The sequence below is a fragment of the Penicillium mononematosum genome (assembly GCF_028829835.1).
Source record: "Penicillium mononematosum strain IBT 11891 chromosome Unknown utg000002l:1.0-8112719.0:1.0-8118358.0, whole genome shotgun sequence".
Lineage (NCBI taxonomy): Eukaryota > Fungi > Ascomycota > Eurotiomycetes > Eurotiales > Aspergillaceae > Penicillium > Penicillium mononematosum.
In genome coordinates, this window is record NW_026643272.1 from 4,252,559 (window position 1) to 4,273,673 (window position 21,115).

Genomic DNA, 21,115 nt, shown 5'->3' on the forward strand with positions numbered 1-21,115 from the left:
CAGGAAAAGAAGAAGAGTTACTGGCCTGAAACATCAGGCAACCACCTCAACCTCCCTTGTCAACACAGTTCGATCACATTGAAAACATGTCGTCTATTGGTCGAGACTCGACAGCCATGGAGAATGATATGAGCAAAGATCATTATAACAATTGGCCCAACGACAAGGGTGTAAGTGAGATCATGGACACCTCGAACTATCCATACTAATCCCTGCATAGTTCGATCCTGAATACGAACAGCGTGACCCTGTCGAGCTCTCTGTGGTAGGACAGATTCCTGCTTACGCTGCTGGAGTCCTGTATCGTGCAGGTCCAGGCAAAAGTCAGCTTCAGGCTGATAATGGAGAAACACTACGACTCTCCCACTGGTTCGATGGATTCGGTCAAACCCACCGTTTCCAGATTTTCGCACAAGAGGACTCACATACTTCACCCCGGGTGTTCTACAACTCTCGCTTTTCAACCGACGACCTTATCGAACATGCAAGAAAGACGGGCTCTCTGGACGAGATCAGTTTCGGACAGAAACGCGATCCTTGCAAGAGCGTCCTGGGAAAAGTCCAGACTGAATATGTCCCGCAGCCGACTCCGTCGAGTAGCAACATAAGTGTCACTCTTTCAGTTAACGTCCCGGGCCTCGATCCCAAGCCCGATGAGTTGGCTTCTCGCTGGGGCGATTCTCGGGGAATTCGAACTCTCTATGCGAAGACCGACTACAATGCCTTCAAGAAGCTCGATCCAGAAACCCTGGAGCCCATTGGCATGGCCTCGCAGATTATTTTGCACCCTGAACTTTCGGGGCAATGCTCTGCATCTCATGCCCGATCTGATCCTATTACAGGAGACATGTTCAACTATAATCTCACCTTAGGACCAACCTGTACATACCGTGTTTTCGGGGTCTCGGCTGCAACGGGGAAGACGACAATCCTAGCAACCTTCCCCGCAACACCAGCTTATCTCCACTCTCTTCTCATCACCGAGGACCATGTCGTGCTGTGTGTGTGGAACGCACACATAAATCCACAGCTGTTGGACTCCTCGTTCATGGATTCAATATTGCCAACAGACCCGAGTCAGCCGGCAGTGTGGTATGTCATTGACCGTAAGCACGGCAAGGGATTGATCGCGACATACGAAAGCCCTGCATTCTTTTGCTTCCACACGGTTAACGCATGGCTCGAGCCCTCAAAGGGGAATCCGGCGGAGATGGATATCGTTGCAGATATTGTCAGAACCGACAACTCTAAATTCTTGCAATATGTTTATTACGAGAACTTGATCTCTTCGTTGGATACAGCCAAGGCCTTCCAGAAGAAGAGAGATGATTCTTTCCGTACATCGTTTACCCGGTTCCGCCTACCTGCCGTGCCTTCCACCCCATGCACCGATCCTAAGAAAGCAGTAATCGAGTGGTCCCTTTGCAAATCGTTGTCGCCTGAGCTACCAACTATGAATCCGAAAAGAGTCACTCAGAAACACCGATATGTCTACGCCGTGACCTTCCGTGGAGAAGCAACTCTGACGGACGGTATCATGAAGCTCGATTGTGAGACCCAGCAAGTTCAGCTCTGGGCATGTCATGGCCAATCGCCCGGTGAGCCCATTTTCGTGGCTAACCCCGAGGGCACTAGTGAGGATGATGGTGTACTTCTTAGCGTGGTCCTCGACGGGATGCGTGGCAAGAGTTATTTGCTCTGTCTTGATGCTCGTAACTTGTCGGAGCTTGGCCGAGCGAATGTCGATGGAGCTGTTGGGTTTGGATTCCATGGACAGCATGTTCCGACTGTGGGTGGAATGCCTACAGGTGACTACTAAGTATGAAGTCCTTTTTTCTGATATTATTACTGTTATTACATAGAATGACATCTGTTATATCCTATAGTCTAGTCTAATGTTAGCTTCTTAGCTTTCTCAGCTCTCAAATCGACTTATGTTGCACCGTGCATTCGACGTCTCTGTATAAATATCCGAACAATTACTGTTGATACACAAACTGACGTCTATTTTCGATCATTTCCGAATCGCAACAATTGTTTTTCATAGTCTTTTGGAAACATGAAGTGTGGGCATAGATCCCAGGTTGTGCTCTTATTGGTTAACTTGGGAGCGAGACAATGCCCTAAGATGACAACTCCATCTCCATTCCCCTTTTTGCATATATCATTCCTTAAAACAACTTATTCCAATAAGACCTCCAAAATGGCATCCCCAGGCGAAAACAACATCTCAATCCTTCTAGCAACAATGCAACCAAGCCTAGACCCAACAACCTACGTCTTTCTCACAACCAAATCCCCCCTCCACTCACTACCCCTCTCGACACTTCAACCGCAACTAATCGTGCAAGAGGAAGAGGGCACTACAATCGTGACAACAGAAATGCTCGCCGAATCACATGGCTTCAACGAGCCAACCTTCCCCTGCAAGAAGATCTCTCTTACTATCCACTCCAGCCTGGAAGCGGTCGGCTTGATTGCTGCCATTACTAACCGGCTGAAGGACCACGGTATCAGTGCCAATGTCGTCAGTGGGTATTTCCATGATCATATCTATGTGCCCGTTGCGAGGGCGGAGGATGCGATGCGGGCTTTGGAGGAAGTGGCTGCTGAGGCGAGGGGATGAAGGGCCGTTTTCATGGTCAATTCGACGGATTTTTGTCGTAGGTGTTAAAGAAATGCTCAGTCTCGTTGTCTAGGTCTTTTTTTCCTAAATAGATATACATATCTAAGTAAGGAAAGGGAAGTAAACGACAAAAAATGTGAATTAAACCCCGAGCCTCGGTATACTAACTATTGAATCTCGAATTTCTATCTTAAGAGACGCCGAAAAAGATCAGACATCAACCACCCCATCCATACCTATACCCAGGTAGTAATGCAACTCCACTCTGCGGGGGCCTTTTGCGTGCCAATTTAGGCTAAGATGAAAGCGACAAGCCATTAAAAATAAAGCAGAAACAAGAAAACCGCCAATGTGGCCCTGGCTCTTAAATATTGTACATTTAGACAAGATGGAGGACCTGGGAACCAGACAGACAGTGAGAACACGAATAATCAGGGTATTAATCGTACAGAGATATTGATTCATGAGAGAAGAAAAAAGAGGCAGTTGCGACGGAAAACATGTAATGGGAAATTTAATAGTCTACCTCTTTCTCGATCACCATGATTAACTCGGTAAGCTCCTTGCGCAGCGCACGATTTCGGTCCCAGACTTCGACGATCTTGGGGCGCTGGCTCGTGAAGCACGCCTTCTTCCAGGGAAGTCCACCGTATTTAGACGTGGTCCGATTCGGCAGGCCTCGGGCGATGTTGCGCAGCACCAATGCAGCTTTATAGGCCACGCCGAATGGCTCGCCCTTTTCATTGATCGGAGTATCCATATAGTACCATTTGCGGACGATGCGCTCTTGGAGAACCGCACGTTTGGCGCTCGCGGGCTGTGCGCCTGCAGGGCGATCTTCGGGCAAATGGGACGAAACGTGGCCAGCGACCATGGATGTGTTGGCGCTGGGCCCAGAGGCTCGGAACCGTACACAGTGGTCCCATTGACACGTGTGGATGGGAGACTCTGCGGGATCAAGCTTATACTGGCCGGGAGTGTCTGTGGGTTCCAGGTTCATGTGGTCGCCGAAAACGTGGTTCCGGAGATCTGTCGGAGATGTGAATGCACGCTGGCACATCTTTGAAGGCTTTGAATTGTCCGCCCATCTGCAGTAGGAGTAAGGGAAGCCTTCAAATGTGTGGGCGGTTTCTAAAGGTCGAATGCCCTTGATAATGAATTTGGTGGCAGTGCCAGGGCCATTGATGACCTGTGCTTGGGCGTTCGTGAACGTGTTGCTGACGTTCTTGATGAACTCTGCAGCGGGAAGAACGCCCCCCTCCAGTGACACGGGGATCTGCAAACCGGCTTTGGTAGGCTTGCCATAAAGCGATCTGTGTGATCTCGCATTCTGCATCCTCAATGAAGCAGCAACGTAGCCATTGGGAGCTTCGTTCCGGCTCGGAGAGTTCCATGAGCTTTTCCAGAAGCTCGGGGGATACACGAGGGATGTCAGTGGGTGGAGGTGCGACCTTCTCTTCCTGAAGAACGGTTTCCTTTTTGGTAGGCCGTGCTTCATAGGTGAGAAGTGCGACCATGCGAGGAACAAAGACGATTGGGAAATTGAGGACATCCATCAATGTCTCGATATTGTCATGACTGAGCGTGTATTGATACCAGAAGTCCAATGCACCACTCAGAATATCCTTGTCGAGGTCAAGAAGCGTGTGATAATACATCTGCTGGAGAGTCGGTTTGGTCAGGGTCTCCATGGCCCGGTTTGCATCCGCATCGTCTAGCTCAGTGCCGAAATGTGTCAAGGCCCACAGGGACCGCACGACATGGGCGCGGTCTGGGGAGTCAAGGCAATTCACCAAAGAAATCCACAATGGATCTTCAGGATCAGTTCGCAAGAACTTGGTAACCTCCTCGGCGATATCTAGTGCATCATTTTTGATTTCATTCAGTCGAGGCTGATTGGGAGCATTGATCAAAATAACCAAAAAGTCCCGTAGTAGACCATTTGCATAACGCGACACATAAAACGCGTTCTCCTTCAGGAGCACCATGTTTCGCAACACTAACGTGGCCTCTTTGATGTTTCTCAGTCGATGATTGAAGTCGTAAGTCTCAAGGCTGTCGTCCGGGAGGTTCACTGGGATTTTGCTAATTTTGTCCAGGATATCCCGGGTGCCATGTAACGAATTGAGCACGTTGACACGGTCAGTCGGCTTCCGAGGATCATACTGGAATTCCCACTTCACCCCCGTGCAGAGTTGTGTGATGTCAAGTGCTTTCTGCATCAAAGTTTCCGCAAGCAAGGGAAATCCTTCGAATTTGAATTTATCCCATCGTTGATTTGAAATTTGTACCAGGTGGTACAGCGCAAAGTCGACTTCGTCCGGAATACCTGACTGCAGACCGTAGTGGGCACGTTTGTAGATGTGATCCGCTAAATGAGACAAGACCATCAGTATTTCTAGCCAATCCATGGATGCAGGGGAGACTTACTCCTTGGAACCTCGAGATATCTCAGTGGGAAATAAGGGTCGTAATAATCCAATTGCCGGGGCATTTTCGAAGGGTCACGCAGATGGGAAAATATGGTCGGTCGGTTCCCTGGGGTTGGGACTTCCCTCGTCGACATGGGAACCTGTCGATTGTCTTTCCCTTCCCAGCTATCGACCGTGAACTGCGCGCTTTGGGGATTGGCCGCCGGATTGACGTTTACATGATGGGGGCTAGCTGGTGGTTGTGGTGAGGTGAGTCCATGATGGATGTGTGATCGACGGGCAGGGGTTGTATCGGGGATGAAGGGTTGGTTGACTTTTGGAGCATGGCGTAAGCCCTCTGTGGGTGGCGTCAGCATAGGTACCACACCTGTCGGTTGAGAGATGGTAGTCTTACGTCGCAGCGAGGTGCGAGGGGTAGAGGCAGACATGGTGCTGCTGAAGGAACGCGACAGCGTTGCGCCGTTCACGTTTTCGAATGCACGTGTGGTTCCGTCCTTGCAGCGGATGAGACTGACAAACTTGACCTCGAGAATTCGAGGGGCAATCGGGAACAAGACCTTCTAGTCTCAAGATCGAAAACTTTGAAGACACGCCTCGAGGGATGCTGCCCTTGATACGTCTTTATTTGCGAACCAGTCGAGCAGGAGAATTGCAGGGGTGTGAAACTCGCGACTTCGTGCGGCTTCTAAAGGTCGGAGTATAAAGGCGATACAACGTTGATTCTGACCGAAAGAGGTGATAGCGACGGCCAGTGGTCGTGACTCGGCTTGAGTCGCAAGTCTCGCGCGTTCGAACGTCGGAGCACTGGATGCGATGGTGAAAATAGCAAAGTGCTACTTTGCTCAGCAGCAACGGCAGTTCTAAGGCGGTAGTAAATTTGCGCGTAGGCGATCAAAATCAGCGATATGTTTCAAAAGTAAAATATTCGTCAATGCCTTGCGGCCCTGGAGGGCTAGAGCTGGGCTTGCGATCAACGGCACTGATCAGCCAAAAGTCCGCGCTTCTCCAAGGCGCGTTGTCGGATTATTGGTTGTTCCTGTTGATGAATAAGGAATGCCAATCCATGGATGGTATATATTGATGCCTCAGGCTGTCACATTCTTCAATTGTACACAGACACAATAGAAACAATAGACACAATCGGTCTGTCCTGATGTGCTTTATACAAATTGTCAGTTTGAGATGGCCCAATAAACAAAGATGGACTACCTTGATTGATTGACTGGTCAGCTGCATAGAGTAGTGTCTTGAGGAACCCAGTCATAGCTTTGGGGATCGCAACATGAGTTCTAAGAGTTTAATATTTCGATGGAATACAAGGCATACTTTCTTACTACATAGATCCAATTATACTCTAGTTAAAAGTGATAATGGGGTGGGAAGTTCAAATAACAGTGGGAGTGCTGACAGGGAGTTCCCTCAATCAATCTCGCCCTCACCACAAAGTTCATTCCACTAAGCACCACGCATATTCTTCATCTATATCATATCCATGGCCATTTCCCGAAACATTACTCTTTCTTGATTGTCATAGTTCTATAAGATGCAGCATCTGCAGCCGGCCATCCCTCCCCAGGTCCTTCGTCTCGCCATCGCTAAGTTCTCCCATACAACCACTACGATCGACCATGTCGGTCCACTGACCTGGAATCATGTCCCTGGAAATGGAGATCTGGCTTGCATATTCGAGAAGTTCCTCGATTCCGGGTCTGTGCCATCGAGGATGATTCAGAAAGTGGTCCGAGGTGATGGCATCCTGGTACACACTCACGCATAAAGCTTGACAAAAGTCAGTAATGCTGAACATCCCGGTCATCCAATTTAGGAGCAGCTTGATCTCGTATTCTTTACCCGCATGGCACGAATGCAGGCCCAGCTGATTCCACCCCCAAGGTCGCACTTTGCTGTCGTTGTGAAGTCGCCTTGTCTTGCAGTCAAGTATCCTCATGGTGGAACACATGTGTGTATATTCTGTACTAGACATAACTCCGTGCAGTGATCCTAACGAAACACACTTATATTTCGCAGATTCGTCGGTTCCAGATCAAGTTTACTACAGAGCGTGACTACTTCACGGCCTTGGCTCTTCTAGGTGAAATCAACTGTCCATTGACAGAAGGGAAGATACCAGCACCAGCAATACAACGATTTCCTTCGGTGTCATCATGGACGTCGGGGCATCTCTCCTCCATTGCCCCCAGAACTTCAAACACGGCGGCCACTTCAACTGGCAGCAACGGAGTCCACTTTTACCCCACGGGAGCGTTAGGGTCTGGAAGGACAAGTATGTAACGATTCCTCTGACCACCGCTCGAGCAGCTATCTCACGTTTTGTTTCGGTAGCACCGATTCGAGCATCATCTCCCGCAAGCACTATTTCACACCCTGTATCCAGACTGGGCCCTGTACCAGCTCCCAACCCCCCCATGTCAAAGCATGGAACCGATAGATTTGTCTCAACCACTGCATGCATCTACTCTCGCCCACACGTCGAACAAAGAACCCGAGCCACCCAGCTCCCAGCTGTCCACCATATCTGCAATTCATGATGTCGACCAGTTAAACCAGATGCTACCTCCAAAGAGAGACCTGCCCTTCTCCAAGCCAACTGCGAGAAAGCCGAGAGCTGCAAGCTTGACTCGAACAACACAGAATCATCCCCAGTCAGCTCCACCTCCAAGTTCTCAACCCACTGAACCAACCAAGGATCCTGAATCTCATCCATGTCGTCTCGAGGTCGAGCCTAATAATTATTCTGCTTTGCCCGAATTCGATTCCCAACCCTTGTCCCAAACAAATCCTTGCCCGGAAGCAAGCCAGCCATTAGTGCTTTATGAAGAGCCTGCTGCTTCGCAGAACACAGCTCCGATCTGCGAATCCGCCGAAGAGCCATCCCAAATACCCAGCATTCAGAACGCATCGGACGCACAGAATAATCAAGCTAACTCGAACTCCAACCACAACCCTGCCAGCAATCCAAACGATAAAGCTCCGGCCCTGACAGAAGACCATCTTTCGCGGTATCTATCTTCACCAACGGCTGAGCGAATTGCTTTCCTCGAGAACTGGATGTGCGATTTGATCGATGATGACAAATTTCTGACTCTATGTGAGGACGTAGATGGGACATGGAGGCGCTTTGCATTCGGACAAAGGCAGTGAAGGATGAGCCCCTGCTATTCGCTTATTCTCTGGGATATTATCTTATTTTACATGTTCTATCATATCATACCATATCATATCATGACACGTGAAGGAATACGACTCCAGATATTTATTTTGTAATTGAACTCCTAACACAGACGAAGATTAAGCGACAAACTGGAAAAGCAACGCGTCGTCGATATCTTCAATGCGCTGCACCCCTGCATAACTACCTTTGAGAACATTGACTTTATAGTAGAAAAGGCCATCATTCAAAGCAAACATAGTGAATAGCAAGATATTGGCCAGTGACGATAAATCTGAATGGCCTGTCAAAACCTTCATCCTCCATGCTTGTATGATACTAGCAAAGAACCATTCAATATCAGCTTAGCGGTTTAACTTGCTGAGGTAGCCAAAGCAAACAAGTGATGGCGTGGTCATAAGTAAATGTGGAGTTCAAGAAGGGAAACCCTACGGAGCAATATAGAGTGTCCTGTTAGCCTAACCCTAGATGGCTCGTGGTAAAAGTGGCAGTCGGTAGAGAAACAGCGAGATGCAGGCATCTTGACAATTGCCAATCCAATTGGATTGTTTGTTGAGTTTGCATCATCATCAAGAGGTAATTCCAAATTTCGAAACTGCTTTGGGGCCTTGAAGGCCTGGCAGTCGTGTGTCTGTCGTATGTAAACGATATATTCCATTCAAAGGCTAGACCCTCTAGACACGATTACAGCATAAGACATAAGAGACAAGATTGAAACTTGAGCCATAGAGAAGCCCAGCGGACGCAAATATTACATAAAGAGAAACAATTTCTGACTGGCCTTTTTTGTTCAGACAAAAAGTAGACAACATAAAGATTAAGTGGAGAAGACGAGGCTTGATCGCTAAGCAAACTAACGTGTGCGACGGTAGATCAACCCAGAGAAGACATTCAGATAACCCTCCTTAGTGAGCATAGTGAAATCAACAACAACACGACCCGACCCGCCCTGCGACTGGGTCAACTGAGGAGCAAGATTCTGCTCCGCTTCGCCCTGTTCATTAGAAAGACCCGGCGGGGGGGGTAGACGGCGCATTTTGACCAACAGAGCCCTCAGCGCCTACAGCAAGATCAGCAAGGTGCTGGAGAGAACGCTGCTCATTGGGGCCCATCACAGGCTGCTGGGACTTGGCGAGACCGCCGATCTCAGCTTCCTGTAGCTGGGTCTCCTGGGACTTGATACGGCGCCACTCGAGGAATATGCGGATCTTGGCGTCCCATTCCGGGGTGCCGAAGATATTGTCGAATTCGGAGCCCTCTGCTGCGCGCTTGGAGCGGCGGTCGAGGATCTCTTCGACTTTTTCCAGGGTCGCCCAGCATTCGTTTGCGTGTTCTGGGAGGACGGTCGCCTCGAGAAGAGTCATTGAGGCGAGGGCGAGACTGTGCAGGTCGAAGGGTGATGGGAGGCGGGATTGCATGGTTGACTTGTGCATCTCGTTGATTACCTCCTGTGCGCAGAAGATGATTTCGTACGGACTGTATACGAAGACGTGGCGCTTGATGAGCAAACGGACGGTCCAGTAGAGTTGTGCTTGGAGGCTCTCGTAAAGTGGGCGAGTGGTAGAGTTCTCGGGTAGCTCGTGGATCTGGAATATGTCCTTCATCTCCGCTAGACGCTCCAGGGACGATACTAGGTTCGCGCCGATGATGCGACCCAGGCCGGAGTTAGTCTGGCAAACGTTGTGGTCGACATTAGCCAGAGTGACCATCTCCGAGAGGAATGTCGAGTAAGCTGGTGCGAAAAAGTCAGTGAAATAGCGCAAGTATAAAGTAAGGAAGGTTAACATACACGCAATTCCGGTTGTGATTTGACCCACCACCCTTTCATCTTCACGGCCGCCAATCTCATGACCACCCAGGACGGTGGCATCTGCTACACTGATAGCGTACCACCGGGCCAAGATGACCAGAGACACCCAGTTGCGCCGGGTGAGATTGGCATCCGAGTCGACATCAGGATCCACAGATCGCTTGTTCTTCAGCTGGCCTTGGCTCTTGGCCAAATCATATCCGAGCTTGTTGGCTGCTTGGACCAGGCTGCCCTTGGGGACACCATCTTTCAGAACGAAATTATCCGGTCCACGAGTGTCACAGTCGATAATCATCAGCAAAAGAGACTGAAGCCAGATAAGGTTGACAGGGGTCGTGTGGACAATCAATGGCTGGCGGGTGTGGAACATGAGGAGATCCTGAGCATTATCAAAGCCATTAATCTTCTCGAAATTGCCCGCCACGCGAGACATGTCAGTTCGAGTGACGCTGTACAACGCATGGCAGAAAATTTCCTGTGCCTCGCGATTGCATTGGTGCAAAAGCTCCAATGTTCGCTCCTTGGTGTGGGGAAGAATCGGCAGAAGGGTGTGGATCTTATGATAATAGCTGCAATCCAATCCGGTGTCAGGTGGGGTTCTCATAATTACGGGGGTTACACTTTGCACTTACGCATCAAGAGCCCCTTCGTCCAGAGTCACTGGTGTCATGTCATCATCACCGTCATGCTTTGGCAAATCCGCCATCTCAAGGCCGCTGGGGAGATCGTTCTCATCGCCCGTCGGGTTCCAGAACAGATTACCAGGTTTCGGTGCGCTACCACTGGCGACGGCTGGGTTGTACGGGTCTGCCGCTGTCTCAGACGTGTCGAAGGCATTCTGCGATACGCGGGCGTTGAAAGAAGGCTGCGCGAACGAGGAACTAGGGAGACCTTCGAAGACTGAGTAAGTCCTCTTGCGATTGCCCGAGGTTGATTCCACCGGCGATGCGAAATCCTGGTACCCTCTTGGTAGCCCCGACACCTCGTTCATGGACTGGTATGGCACATCAGGCTGGACTATCCCCGGTTGCATCTGGTTTTCTAGGGTATGGAGTCGCTCGGCGAGTTCTTTGATATAACTGTGTCTCTGTTAGCACTGGCGATTCTCGCAGTGGCGCATTTGCTTTTCCTACCCTTTACTGGGGCCACGCTTCATCGGGACGCGACTGAACTGGCACACGACACCGAGGCGTCTGCAGTTGGAGCAAGTTTCAAGGCCGGTTTCGGAGCTCGCATCGCATCGGACCTGTACAAGAAAACGCGTCTTAGCTTCGAGGTTCACAATCGCGTTCGAGGGGAGTTGTCATACTTTCTTTCGCCGACACTCGTCGCAAGCCCTTGAGATCTTCGATCGTTTGCGCGCACTTTGTTCGCCGTAGCTCAAGTCGTGATTAGGGTCGACGCCAACCTGTTGACTCGGAGGGAACTGGAGCATGTGCTGGTGCTGGTGTTGATCCTCCGAAGAGGTGCGACCCATGTCGGCAGCATTGGAGGAACCCAGCACCATCGACTGGCCATGATGAACACCGTTGCTTGTTTCGCCAAGACCTGGACCAGAGGCATCGCGCGAAAGTTCCGCGGACAGCAATTCGTCGGTGGTCATTTGGCGGTTGCCATAGTACGAGGGCACACCTTGGGCCATCTGCGCACCGTTAGGAGACGGGTAAGAGGGCGCCGGAGGCATGTCAGACTGCTCGCGAGAGTTCATCGCGGAAGATTAGACCGAAAACACCTCGGAAAATGATGGGTTGTGGGCAAAGCGGGCCTCCGGGGATGGAGGGAAGATAGTGTAGGACGCGAAGTGCAAGAGGTGAAGTTTTAACTAAAATTTCGCGGGGGGAGATTTTCAAGGGGGCTAGCGCCGAGAGCGCCGCATTAAGCAACAACATTTGTACGGAGGATTCATTTGAATTAGATATTATTTTGAAGCTATATACAGTTGTTTACTTCCCCGAGTCTTTTTTTGGATGATCGCACGGAGGACGGCCTTTCGTTTCTGCGTGTCGAACGGATTAATACTATTTCCCCTTCGGCTTCGGATGAACTACTTACACTTGCACTTTCAACATTCCAGTTAGGTATTTTCAGATTCACATACATGGTGCTCATACTATCTGGGCATATCATAGCTGTTGGCTTGGTTTAGACTCTTATAATTGTTCCGTGCCAATGTTCTACATTCTACAGAGATTATCCATGCAAATTTCTACACTGTCGATGTTAGCATGTACCTACACCCGTGCCAGTACCGCCACTCTATAAGGCGCTCAGCGTCCTGCCAACTGCCCGCGGGCCCCAGTGAGTATTAATCATGCTTTTAAGCCAGCAAATGACATTGGACTATTCAGTACATGCTTTGTCTGGCTGATATTATTGTCACCTTTTCCAATATCACATGACCTACTCCGTAGAGTCGCAGATGATGTTTCCCTACGGCACATAGTGCTTTGATTAATCTACCCCGTACCCATTCACCTATTGTCCCTCTATTGTTATATCTAGTCTTCGATGCCCACACAATGGGATATGATAATGCTACACTATTGGCCGTGGCAACATTCAGGAGCTACCTAACATCTATCGGACACCCAGTCTGAGAGGAAGTAATCAATGATTTGCGCCTAGGCTTTGATTAAATTTCCGGCCTTATCTTTGCTAAATGCAAGGCGCCAGCTTAATACTTTCGTTCAAGCGTACTTCTTAGTGTTTCATACTTGGTATCATCATTCTCGATGAGATAGGCGCCTTTCCCTTTCAGGCCTTTCCGGACGCACATATTAATCACAGAAAGGGCCGTCTCACCGGCTTTTGCATCTGTTATAGTTACATAAACCAAAATTCTTGGCTTTTCAAGGTTGGCTCGAGAAAACTAGAAATTTTCTACTCCGTACTAGCGAGGCTGTACTCCGTAGATCATCATAATATGAATTTGGAATTTATGATATGGCTCTTACCATACATAATATACTTGCTTATATGTAACTTAATACTCCTTCCATTAGACCAATACATATGAATGAAGAATATAAAAATGAGAAAGACCATAATTTAGAGATACAATATACAATACAACATATACGCAAAGAATGAATGAAATCCTCCAGAACCCACACCACGATAGCGATTGGCAAAGAACGACGCAGATCAGGGCCCCAAACTCTCACTGCAGGCCGCCCGAAGCAGGAACACTGACGCCATCGGTCCACTTTCTATGGCATGCATTCGGTATTGTACTTGTATGTACTCTGTATCGGTAACTATTAGGCTGTAATTTTGGACACCTACGTGGACTTCTTCCACTGGATGCTTCTCTCTTGGGCTTTTTTCCCTATCATTTTCCATTCGTAGTTGTCTGGTGCCAAGGACCTGTCATTAGTCACTTTAATAGGGAAGACTCAGACCATTAAAGGAAAACTTACTCCCTACAGGGATTATGGAATGTTCTTTGCCAGTGTACCTGGCTCACACCCTGAAACATGATCTCTCATATATTCAGCCCCAACCCCAGCAACCGTCGCACAAGACACCATATTCCTATTTATACGGAGTACGGAGTACTAGTACTGCGTATGAGTTGTCAAGGTCGGGATGTGCGGCCCCAGATTTTAGATCCATATTTTCCTAGTGGGGTGAGTTCGTTAAGGCTTGACCTCCAAATTTTTGTAAGGGAATTTCCATGCAGTGGCCACCAGTTCAGTTGCCACCCTATATACATGGTTGGGGCTGCCATTTTGGGCATGAAAAAAAAGTCAAAGTTTTAAATGGAAAAAAAGGGGAAAAAGAAGGAAAATCAAAAGACAAAAAGAAGCAAAACTGAATTCAAATCCTCATGTGCGTTGGGAAACCCTAAACAGCGATGGTTCCTGTGGAGCTCCAAGTCTTCCAAAGGACTTGAAAGACTCCCAAGCCCTGGAGGGTTTATCTTTTTTAGTGAAAGAACCTTGGAAGCATAGAATATTTAGTAATAGTACAAGTTATTGACTACTTTGAGCCAATTCCAAGGTTACTACTAGAATATTTAGTAATAGGACAGTTATTTGCTATATATTAGCCAATAATTTCTATGCATGAAAAAGATTCCAGTAAGTAAAAGCAGTAAAATCGCAGTAAAAGTACAATACAAGTCATGTACGGCCACCGGTAAAGACCAGTGGCGCAACGAAAAATCCTCGTTCCATACGTTATTAACGGCTGTCTGCCCGCCCTCCTTCCTCTTCTTCTTTCTCTTCTTCATTGCGTGTCCAACGTCTTCTTTTATCGAACGCTTTTTATCTTGGCCGCCACTACCGGTACTTGGTGTCCTGTCTAACGGCCGGCGCCAAACGGTGCGTAGGCTTGGTCCCCCTCTCCCTCTCTCTCTCTCTTACTCTCCGATCCCTGACCACCCTCTACCTCGCGAGATACCCTTTGGATTTTCCGATTTCTTTATGCTTTCTGTTCCAAAAGGCAGTCCAGTGGCTTTGAACAGCATCTTACACTGCTAGTCCGGCGTTCTGTGAACTCCCGCATTGGGACCTTCGACTATACGATTATACCCTTTTGTTCAATCTTGTTCTACTCGGACCTCATCGAAGGAACCGCCAATCGCCTTGACGGCTTGATATCCCGGTCTCTTCAACCGATCTCTCTTATTTATACTCCGATCTTCTCTGATATCCCTCGCGGATAATCGCATGTGTACCTCCCAGTAACACCGCAGCGATGCTCATCGACGGTGAAAAGTATGCTTGTGAGGCTTGCGTCCGGGGTCACCGAGTCAGCAGCTGTCACCACAGTGGTATGTCAATACTTGCGCTCTTTCCAGGAATCTCTATGCTAATCCCCCCTTAGACCGCCAATTGACCCACATCAACAAAAAAGGCCGCCCAGTCTCTCAATGTACTCACTGTCGCGGCCTACGCAAGTCTCGGACAACTCACACCCAGTGTGATTGCGGCGAAAAGAAGAAGAAGGAAGACTGCCATAGCGGCGTTTCTCACGGTCGCTGTGGTTGCTGCCATGGCCAGCGCTGCATTTGTGCACTCAAAAAGGAACACCTAGATACTGTGCCTGAGACCGGTCTTCCCTTCTCTCCGCCTCCGCCTCCGATTGAGACCCCACGGAAACCTCCTCTTACGTCTACCAAATCTGAATCGACGCTCACGATTTTCCGCGACGGTCATCATAAACCCGCTCACAAGCATAATGACATGGCCCACAAATGTGGATTGCCTTATACGATCCCACGATCGCATACAATCCACCACCCAACTGACTTACCCCGTCGGTCAGTGGATCATTTGCCGCTCGGCCAGTCGACCTTTATCAAAGAACCTCTTACCCTGTCCGAATTCCCTACCTCACAACACACGTCGCAAAATGGTTCTCCCAACAGCGCGCATACTTCGGGCGCGGAAGACGATTTGAATCCTGCTCCTCTCGATCCCTCATACCTCGACAACTTCGTTACGCCAGCACCTCCTGCTCCATCATTAGACCGCCCCCATGATACGATGTCAAACCCGATATCTGCCTCTGCAACCGTGGACAAATTCCCTCTGGATCAGATTGTCACCAGTGTTCCTCCACTTGACGTCTCCTCTTTCGCCTCCTTCCCGACAACGAGCACCAATTCTCCGATCACCTGCATGGCATTCCAAGAACCTTACCAAGAATGTTATTTCACTTCCCCAGACTCGGACTTGCCCCTGGGATCTGCTGGCGTCGGTGCTCCCTCGGTCGATTGGTCAAGTTTCCCCCTATACTCCGATGTGACTGCCGCAACCAGCACGCAAGCTCCTTCATATGCCAGCTTTGATTACACCGGATATCCCTCGGGTCTTCCACCGCCATCGTCATCCGGGGATATTTCCGAAGGTGATGAGTTTGGACCGCTTCCAGGTTTGGGTCATGCTAGCAATGATATGCACGATCTGCACAGCGTGAGCGAAGCGTCTGACATGGACCATCTCCGCGTCAGCTCTGCATCCTCATTGGCTGGTCTCCCTCAGACGCGTCTCCTGTCGTCCAATGAGCTGGACTCGATCAACATCGATGACTTCCTCAAGTCGACTAACGAGTCCACCGCTGCGCTCGAGCACCAGCTGCAAGCCAGCATGACTGCGGAGCCGAAATCGGGCCCTGCGCAGGATATCTACGCCATGCCGCAGATGCCAGCGTACAAGCCCATGACGTCGGCCCCGATGACCAAGGCTCCCTCGCCGCCGTCGGACTCCGTTCCTATCTGGCCTGGTCTGTTCGATGCTGGTTCCACCCCGCCCATGGACGACAACTTCTTCCAACAATCCTGGGCCCAGTAAGAACCAGTGGTGCTCATTTCTCCTTGCTTATATTTCTCTTCCTCCTATACTTCTTTTGTCCTGGGGCTTGCTCTCTTGCGGCAATCTACCACCACCTCCACCCGTCTTCATGACCATGATGAGAGATGATGATAAATGCCTGATTTGTCTTGTTCCATTAGCCAGTCTAGATTCCTTCCTTGATAGCCATTCAATCTAGAGGGGTTTGCGATTTGGAACCTTGCGTGCCTGTACATTCTTTTGCTTTTTGCTTCCGTACATGCGCTTTTTTTTTTATTCTTTCCTTGCTTGAATTCTCGCCGATGTATAGAATTTTTTCCGCTTTTTCCCTTTTTACCTGTACAATGACTCGGGTGGTCCTTCTCTATACACTCGCCTCCGGACGACGATACCCAGATGCATGCACAGTGCGGATCGCTACAGACCCCGAGATTTGCCTCTGGTTGTTCATCACCTCATATTTTATGATATAGGGCAACACAGAACAATAGCTGATATACCCCAAGCCGATGTTATCACTGATCCCCAGTTACCTATCAACTAGGTAAAGCAGTTCAATACCAAATAAACCCTGTGTATTACATCAAGGACACTAGTAACAATCGCCCGTCGATCGAAAAGACGATCCCGGCTAGGCACCGGGATGTAGCGGTGAGCAAGTCCGAGCTTGTAGCCCAGTGGCACTCAGCTCATCGATCGACTCGCGTATTTGGTCAGGTTAGACGTAGTGTCTTCGGCCCTAGACGTAGGTCTCTTGCAGAGCTCTTTTGCCCCGAGTACCCAATGACCAGTCGTTAACGCGATCCCTTACTCCGAGACACTACACGATCTTTCCTACGTTCTGAAACAGTGAAACAATATCTACATATGGTACAACTACCATAAGCAATTTATAATACCGAAAAATAAAAGACAAATTACATACACGTCGGATTTCAGGCCGCAAGATGGCTTTCCTTTCCGTTTCGCTTGCCAGTGTGGTATGAGACCTCCCATCTTCGCCATTGAATTGATTACTGAATCAATAAGGAAACGCCCTCAAACATTCTTCAAGAATTCTCAAAAATGGGTCTACAAAAGCACCGCTAAAGCTTCACGAAGCCCCCAGGTAGCTCCAAACGCTCGAACCACGCCTCCGCAGTCTCCGCAAACAACCGCGGCGCCTGCCGATTCCACGGATGTCGCATACTCAAATGCGTATACGCAACAGTCTCTTCATTCAACTCCCTCCCAATCACCACCAACCTCACAGCATCACACACGCTATCCTTAGTAGGTATTAGCCCGCCTTTACCAGCCGCAACAATAAGCGTGCGCGCCGCCCACGGCACCGGCCACTCGGTGGGTATATCCGGCGCCACGATCCGCCGACACAAGTCTAGTGTGCAGAGATCTGTATCAATGCGCGGGATATCGGCGCCATCCATTGCCCAGCTGATCAGGGGACGGGCAAGACAGTTCTCCACGCGCGACATCGCCCATGCTGCGTATGGGATGTACGGCGTGATTGACGTTCGAGGGAACATTCCAAAGCCAGAGATAAAGATCGAGTTGACTATGTCTGGGTCTGTGGAGGCTAGACGTATGGCGACTTGAGCGCCTAGACTGTGGCCGATAATATGTGCTGAGCCGTTTGTGGCGTGCGTGCGGATTAGCTGGGCTATCATGCGGGAGGCTAGGTCTATTGAGAACGGTGTTGATTGGGATTTGCCATGGCCTGGGAGGTCGGGGACTAGGAGGTGGTAGGATGGGAGGTGGGGGATTACTAGGTCCCAGTAGAGACCGGATACCAGGGCGCCGTGGATTAGGACGACTGTTGTTTGGCCCGCGTTGTGCGTTGTATGGTATAGCTCGAGAGACATGGGGTGATACGAGTGCCACGGGTAGATTTTGTGTTGTAGGGCTCTCGTTTCGTGATCCTGGTGTGTCTAGGTGGTGCCACATATCATAAGTACCCAACTAGCGATAAATTGGGGGCCGGGAGATAGTGGCCCGACTTGACTTGGAAGGTTTCGTTCTACGTCTTGTCAGAATCGGATTATCAAATGGAAAGGTTTTTGATAGGATGATCAAGTTGGTTCAGTTTCTTGCGTAGCTTATAACAATATCGGCGTAAGATCCCGATTTTTGAAGGTCATCTTTTCCTAGAAGAGTCAGCCGCTGTAAGATATATAGTAACTATACACAGTAGAATAGAACCAAGCATATCCACACTCCATATCAGCTACTTCGTATGTACCTAACGTACGTAAACATGTACCCCACATGCTTACATATGTAGCTACATAGGTAACCAACGCAACCATGCACATGCATGCATAATATCCATTGTACATACCATGCAACAGGGAATCCCCTGTATCCATGCCAACTCATAGCTAAGCATTAGCCAAGAAAACGCAAATCAGGGCTTGGGGCACGAGGTAGGTGCGGTATTCGTCCGATAATGCGGTCTGCGGCGTGACTACTGCACGCTGCATCTTGCTGTACGACTAGGCCTTGCGCGTGCGACCTAGAGGGGGGGGGGGGGGTTCGTGGTTATTAGCTATACCGGTGCCGGTTACCGAGAACATAGCGTAAGAGTGTAAGGTGCATGTGAGTGCGTGGACTTGCTTGTGCGCCTTGCATACGTATGGATCTTAGGTTGGGATGTATGGATGTATGTTGTACAATGTGTTGGGTAGAAGGAAAGCACTATGCATTTGGAAGGATAGAGCTGGGCTTATTCTACAAGTAAGGTCATAGGTTCTAATGAATCAGCCGGTGTATATCTATACTCATCGTCTTGTATTCCTTGTTTCTGTCTACTACCGTATGCTCACCGCTTCTTTGCATCTCTTGTGTCATAGTACATGTCAGATCGAGGTAGAACATGTATGTATGTATACTATTGTGTTCAATGATGATACTTCCCTTGTTGGAATCAAATGCAGCTGACTACTAGCTCATCGATTAATCATACAAGGATTCGAGTTTGGGCTTAGCTCGCTGTTTGAACCAAGCATTTACCAAGCAAAAGACTTATGGACCCTGCATATTCTTTGAATTAATTGAATATACTTGGAGCTCCTTCGCCAGCAAGTTCCCAATGCCATTACTCTGTTATCTCGTTGTCTTTGGTTCTCTTCTTTTAGGGTTGTAGTGGGTCTGCAGAACGATAATCTGCCGTCATATATATATCCGAGTCGTTAAAAGAATAGTTCACGATAAATTATCATTCGAAAAGTTCGAAATATAGGGGAAATTCTAAAGCATCCTACTGAGAGAATATCCAATATTCCGAGAAGGCCTAGGATATGGGGGTCACAAGGCCTATCGCTCACGGTTTAGGATTTCTACTACAAGCCCGACCTAAACTATAGTAATGAGCCTATGGATATAATCATTGATCTATATATCTTATTGCTACATAAATGTACGTACTGTCACCCTGGTCAGCCTGAGGCTCAATGCTTAACTAATCCCAAGACTAATTGGAAAACCCCGGGGACCTTCCAAGGTTCCAAGGAAGGTAAACCTCACCAGGCAACCTCGGAAGTAGCCAACCTCATTCTCACCATGAACATTTACGCACGCATCCAGTCAAACATAATGTCCTGGAAACACGACACACCGCTTCCAACCGACGTACCAGCAGATCCAAAATTCCAGTCCTGGCACCAGTTCGACGCCAACTCGCAGCAGTGGGATCCAGTCAGCGCGAATGAAAATGCAGAACCAGAACCAGCACCAGCACGCACCGGCGACACACCATCCGATCTAGTGCTCTTAACATGGAACATCGACGCATTATCCGAGCGAACGCAAGAACGCGTCACCGAGATTCTCGCCTTCATCACCCAACTAGACGCCAAGGTGGACATCATCTTCTTCCAGGAAGTATCACAGCGGGCTCTGCGACTAATCCTGAGCGATGAACGTATTCGCGAATCGTGGTTCTCAACCGAGCACGAGAATACCTCGTGCAGACAGTCCTTCACGACCATGACATTAGTATCCAAGTCACGATTTACATCACAAAGCTCCGAGAAAAGCAGGTTCGCTCTCGGCCCTGTTTGGAGAGTCGCCTACCCCAGTCACTTTGGTCGCGATGTGCTATTCTGCGATCTATTCGTTCCGTCACGCACAGACGCCTCTTCTACACGAGTACGGCTTGCAAACGTCCATCTGGACTCCCTGCCTATCAGACCTTCCCACCGACCCCGGCAACTCTCCATCGTTTCCTCTTTCCTGCGCAGTGCAGGCCGTGGTCTGGTCGCTGGCGACTTCAACCCTGTTCTGGATGAAGATGCCGTTCTCATTGAGACCAATGGTCTTACAGATTCCTGGGCAGTCCTTCGTCCCGAGGAACCGGGGTATACATGGGGAGCGGATGGGAAGAAGCGGTTTCCGCCGAATCGGATGGATAAGGTCGCCTTGCTTGGTCTCGAGGCGCGGGGGGATTAGAATACTCGAGGCTCAGCCAGTGGGTGGTTTGGACGGACAGCAGGACACTCCACGTGATGCGACTATACCCGATTTCGAGCAGACTCAGCCTACGCTCTGGAGTGATCATCATGCTTTGCTTTGCTCTTTTGGGTGGGGAGTGAACTGTGATATTATTTGCGCTATCGCTATCGGATGGAGTTTGGTACTTTATGTCGTCTCTTTTCCCCCCAATACCCCTAGCTATGCCATTCCTGCCATCCGTCTATCTCAAGCCAAACATTGTTTTAAGAAAAGCGTGGACATGATCAGAATAAGAATGATGAAGATATG

The 21,115-nt window shown here is 49.2% G+C and overlaps 8 protein-coding genes across 8 annotated transcripts; 5 read left to right on the top strand and 3 right to left on the bottom strand.

Annotated features, from left to right (window-relative positions):
* Positions 1 to 38: 38 nt before the first annotated feature.
* On the top strand, positions 39 to 1,819 carry N7519_003401 (carotenoid oxygenase family protein; the record flags this gene model as incomplete). Its single annotated transcript, XM_057290179.1, has 2 exons — positions 39 to 170; positions 221 to 1,819. Coding segments are annotated over 2 exons (1,731 nt in total), but the record flags the coding sequence as incomplete, so codon positions are not given.
* Positions 1,820 to 2,203: 384 nt separating this feature from the next.
* On the top strand, positions 2,204 to 2,626 carry N7519_003402 (ACT domain-containing protein; the record flags this gene model as incomplete). The annotated part of the gene is made up of 1 exon (XM_057290180.1): positions 2,204 to 2,626. One exon carries the CDS (start codon positions 2,204 to 2,206, stop codon positions 2,624 to 2,626), a length of 423 nt encoding a protein of 140 aa, XP_057151382.1.
* Positions 2,627 to 3,140: 514 nt separating this feature from the next.
* On the bottom strand, positions 3,141 to 5,486 carry N7519_003403 (putative chromatin remodeling complex subunit (Rsc9); the record flags this gene model as incomplete). Its single annotated transcript, XM_057290181.1, has 3 exons — positions 3,141 to 3,815; positions 3,895 to 4,997; positions 5,057 to 5,486. The coding sequence occupies 3 exons, from the start codon at positions 5,484 to 5,486 to the stop codon at positions 3,141 to 3,143; spliced, it is 2,208 nt and encodes a 735-aa protein (XP_057151383.1).
* A 1,115-nt stretch (positions 5,487 to 6,601) lies between these two features.
* N7519_003404 (uncharacterized protein) lies at positions 6,602 to 8,220 on the top strand (the record flags this gene model as incomplete). Its single annotated transcript, XM_057290182.1, has 4 exons — positions 6,602 to 6,817; positions 6,884 to 7,018; positions 7,087 to 7,342; positions 7,454 to 8,220. The coding sequence occupies 4 exons, from the start codon at positions 6,602 to 6,604 to the stop codon at positions 8,218 to 8,220; spliced, it is 1,374 nt and encodes a 457-aa protein (XP_057151384.1).
* An 881-nt stretch (positions 8,221 to 9,101) lies between these two features.
* N7519_003405 (putative C6 finger domain protein) lies at positions 9,102 to 11,766 on the bottom strand (the record flags this gene model as incomplete). The annotated part of the gene is made up of 6 exons (XM_057290183.1): positions 9,102 to 9,242; positions 9,295 to 9,980; positions 10,038 to 10,627; positions 10,691 to 11,137; positions 11,192 to 11,304; positions 11,368 to 11,766. The coding sequence occupies 6 exons, from the start codon at positions 11,764 to 11,766 to the stop codon at positions 9,102 to 9,104; spliced, it is 2,376 nt and encodes a 791-aa protein (XP_057151385.1).
* Positions 11,767 to 14,759: 2,993 nt separating this feature from the next.
* Positions 14,760 to 16,357, top strand: N7519_003406 (copper fist DNA-binding domain-containing protein; the record flags this gene model as incomplete). Its single annotated transcript, XM_057290184.1, has 2 exons — positions 14,760 to 14,835; positions 14,889 to 16,357. The coding sequence occupies 2 exons, from the start codon at positions 14,760 to 14,762 to the stop codon at positions 16,355 to 16,357; spliced, it is 1,545 nt and encodes a 514-aa protein (XP_057151386.1).
* A 1,085-nt stretch (positions 16,358 to 17,442) lies between these two features.
* Positions 17,443 to 18,219, bottom strand: N7519_003407 (alpha/beta fold hydrolase; the record flags this gene model as incomplete). The annotated part of the gene is made up of 1 exon (XM_057290185.1): positions 17,443 to 18,219. The coding sequence occupies one exon, from the start codon at positions 18,217 to 18,219 to the stop codon at positions 17,443 to 17,445; it is 777 nt and encodes a 258-aa protein (XP_057151387.1).
* A 1,696-nt stretch (positions 18,220 to 19,915) lies between these two features.
* N7519_003408 (endonuclease/exonuclease/phosphatase family protein) lies at positions 19,916 to 20,803 on the top strand (the record flags this gene model as incomplete). Its single annotated transcript, XM_057290186.1, has 1 exon — positions 19,916 to 20,803. The coding sequence occupies one exon, from the start codon at positions 19,916 to 19,918 to the stop codon at positions 20,801 to 20,803; it is 888 nt and encodes a 295-aa protein (XP_057151388.1).
* Positions 20,804 to 21,115: the final 312 nt, after the last annotated feature.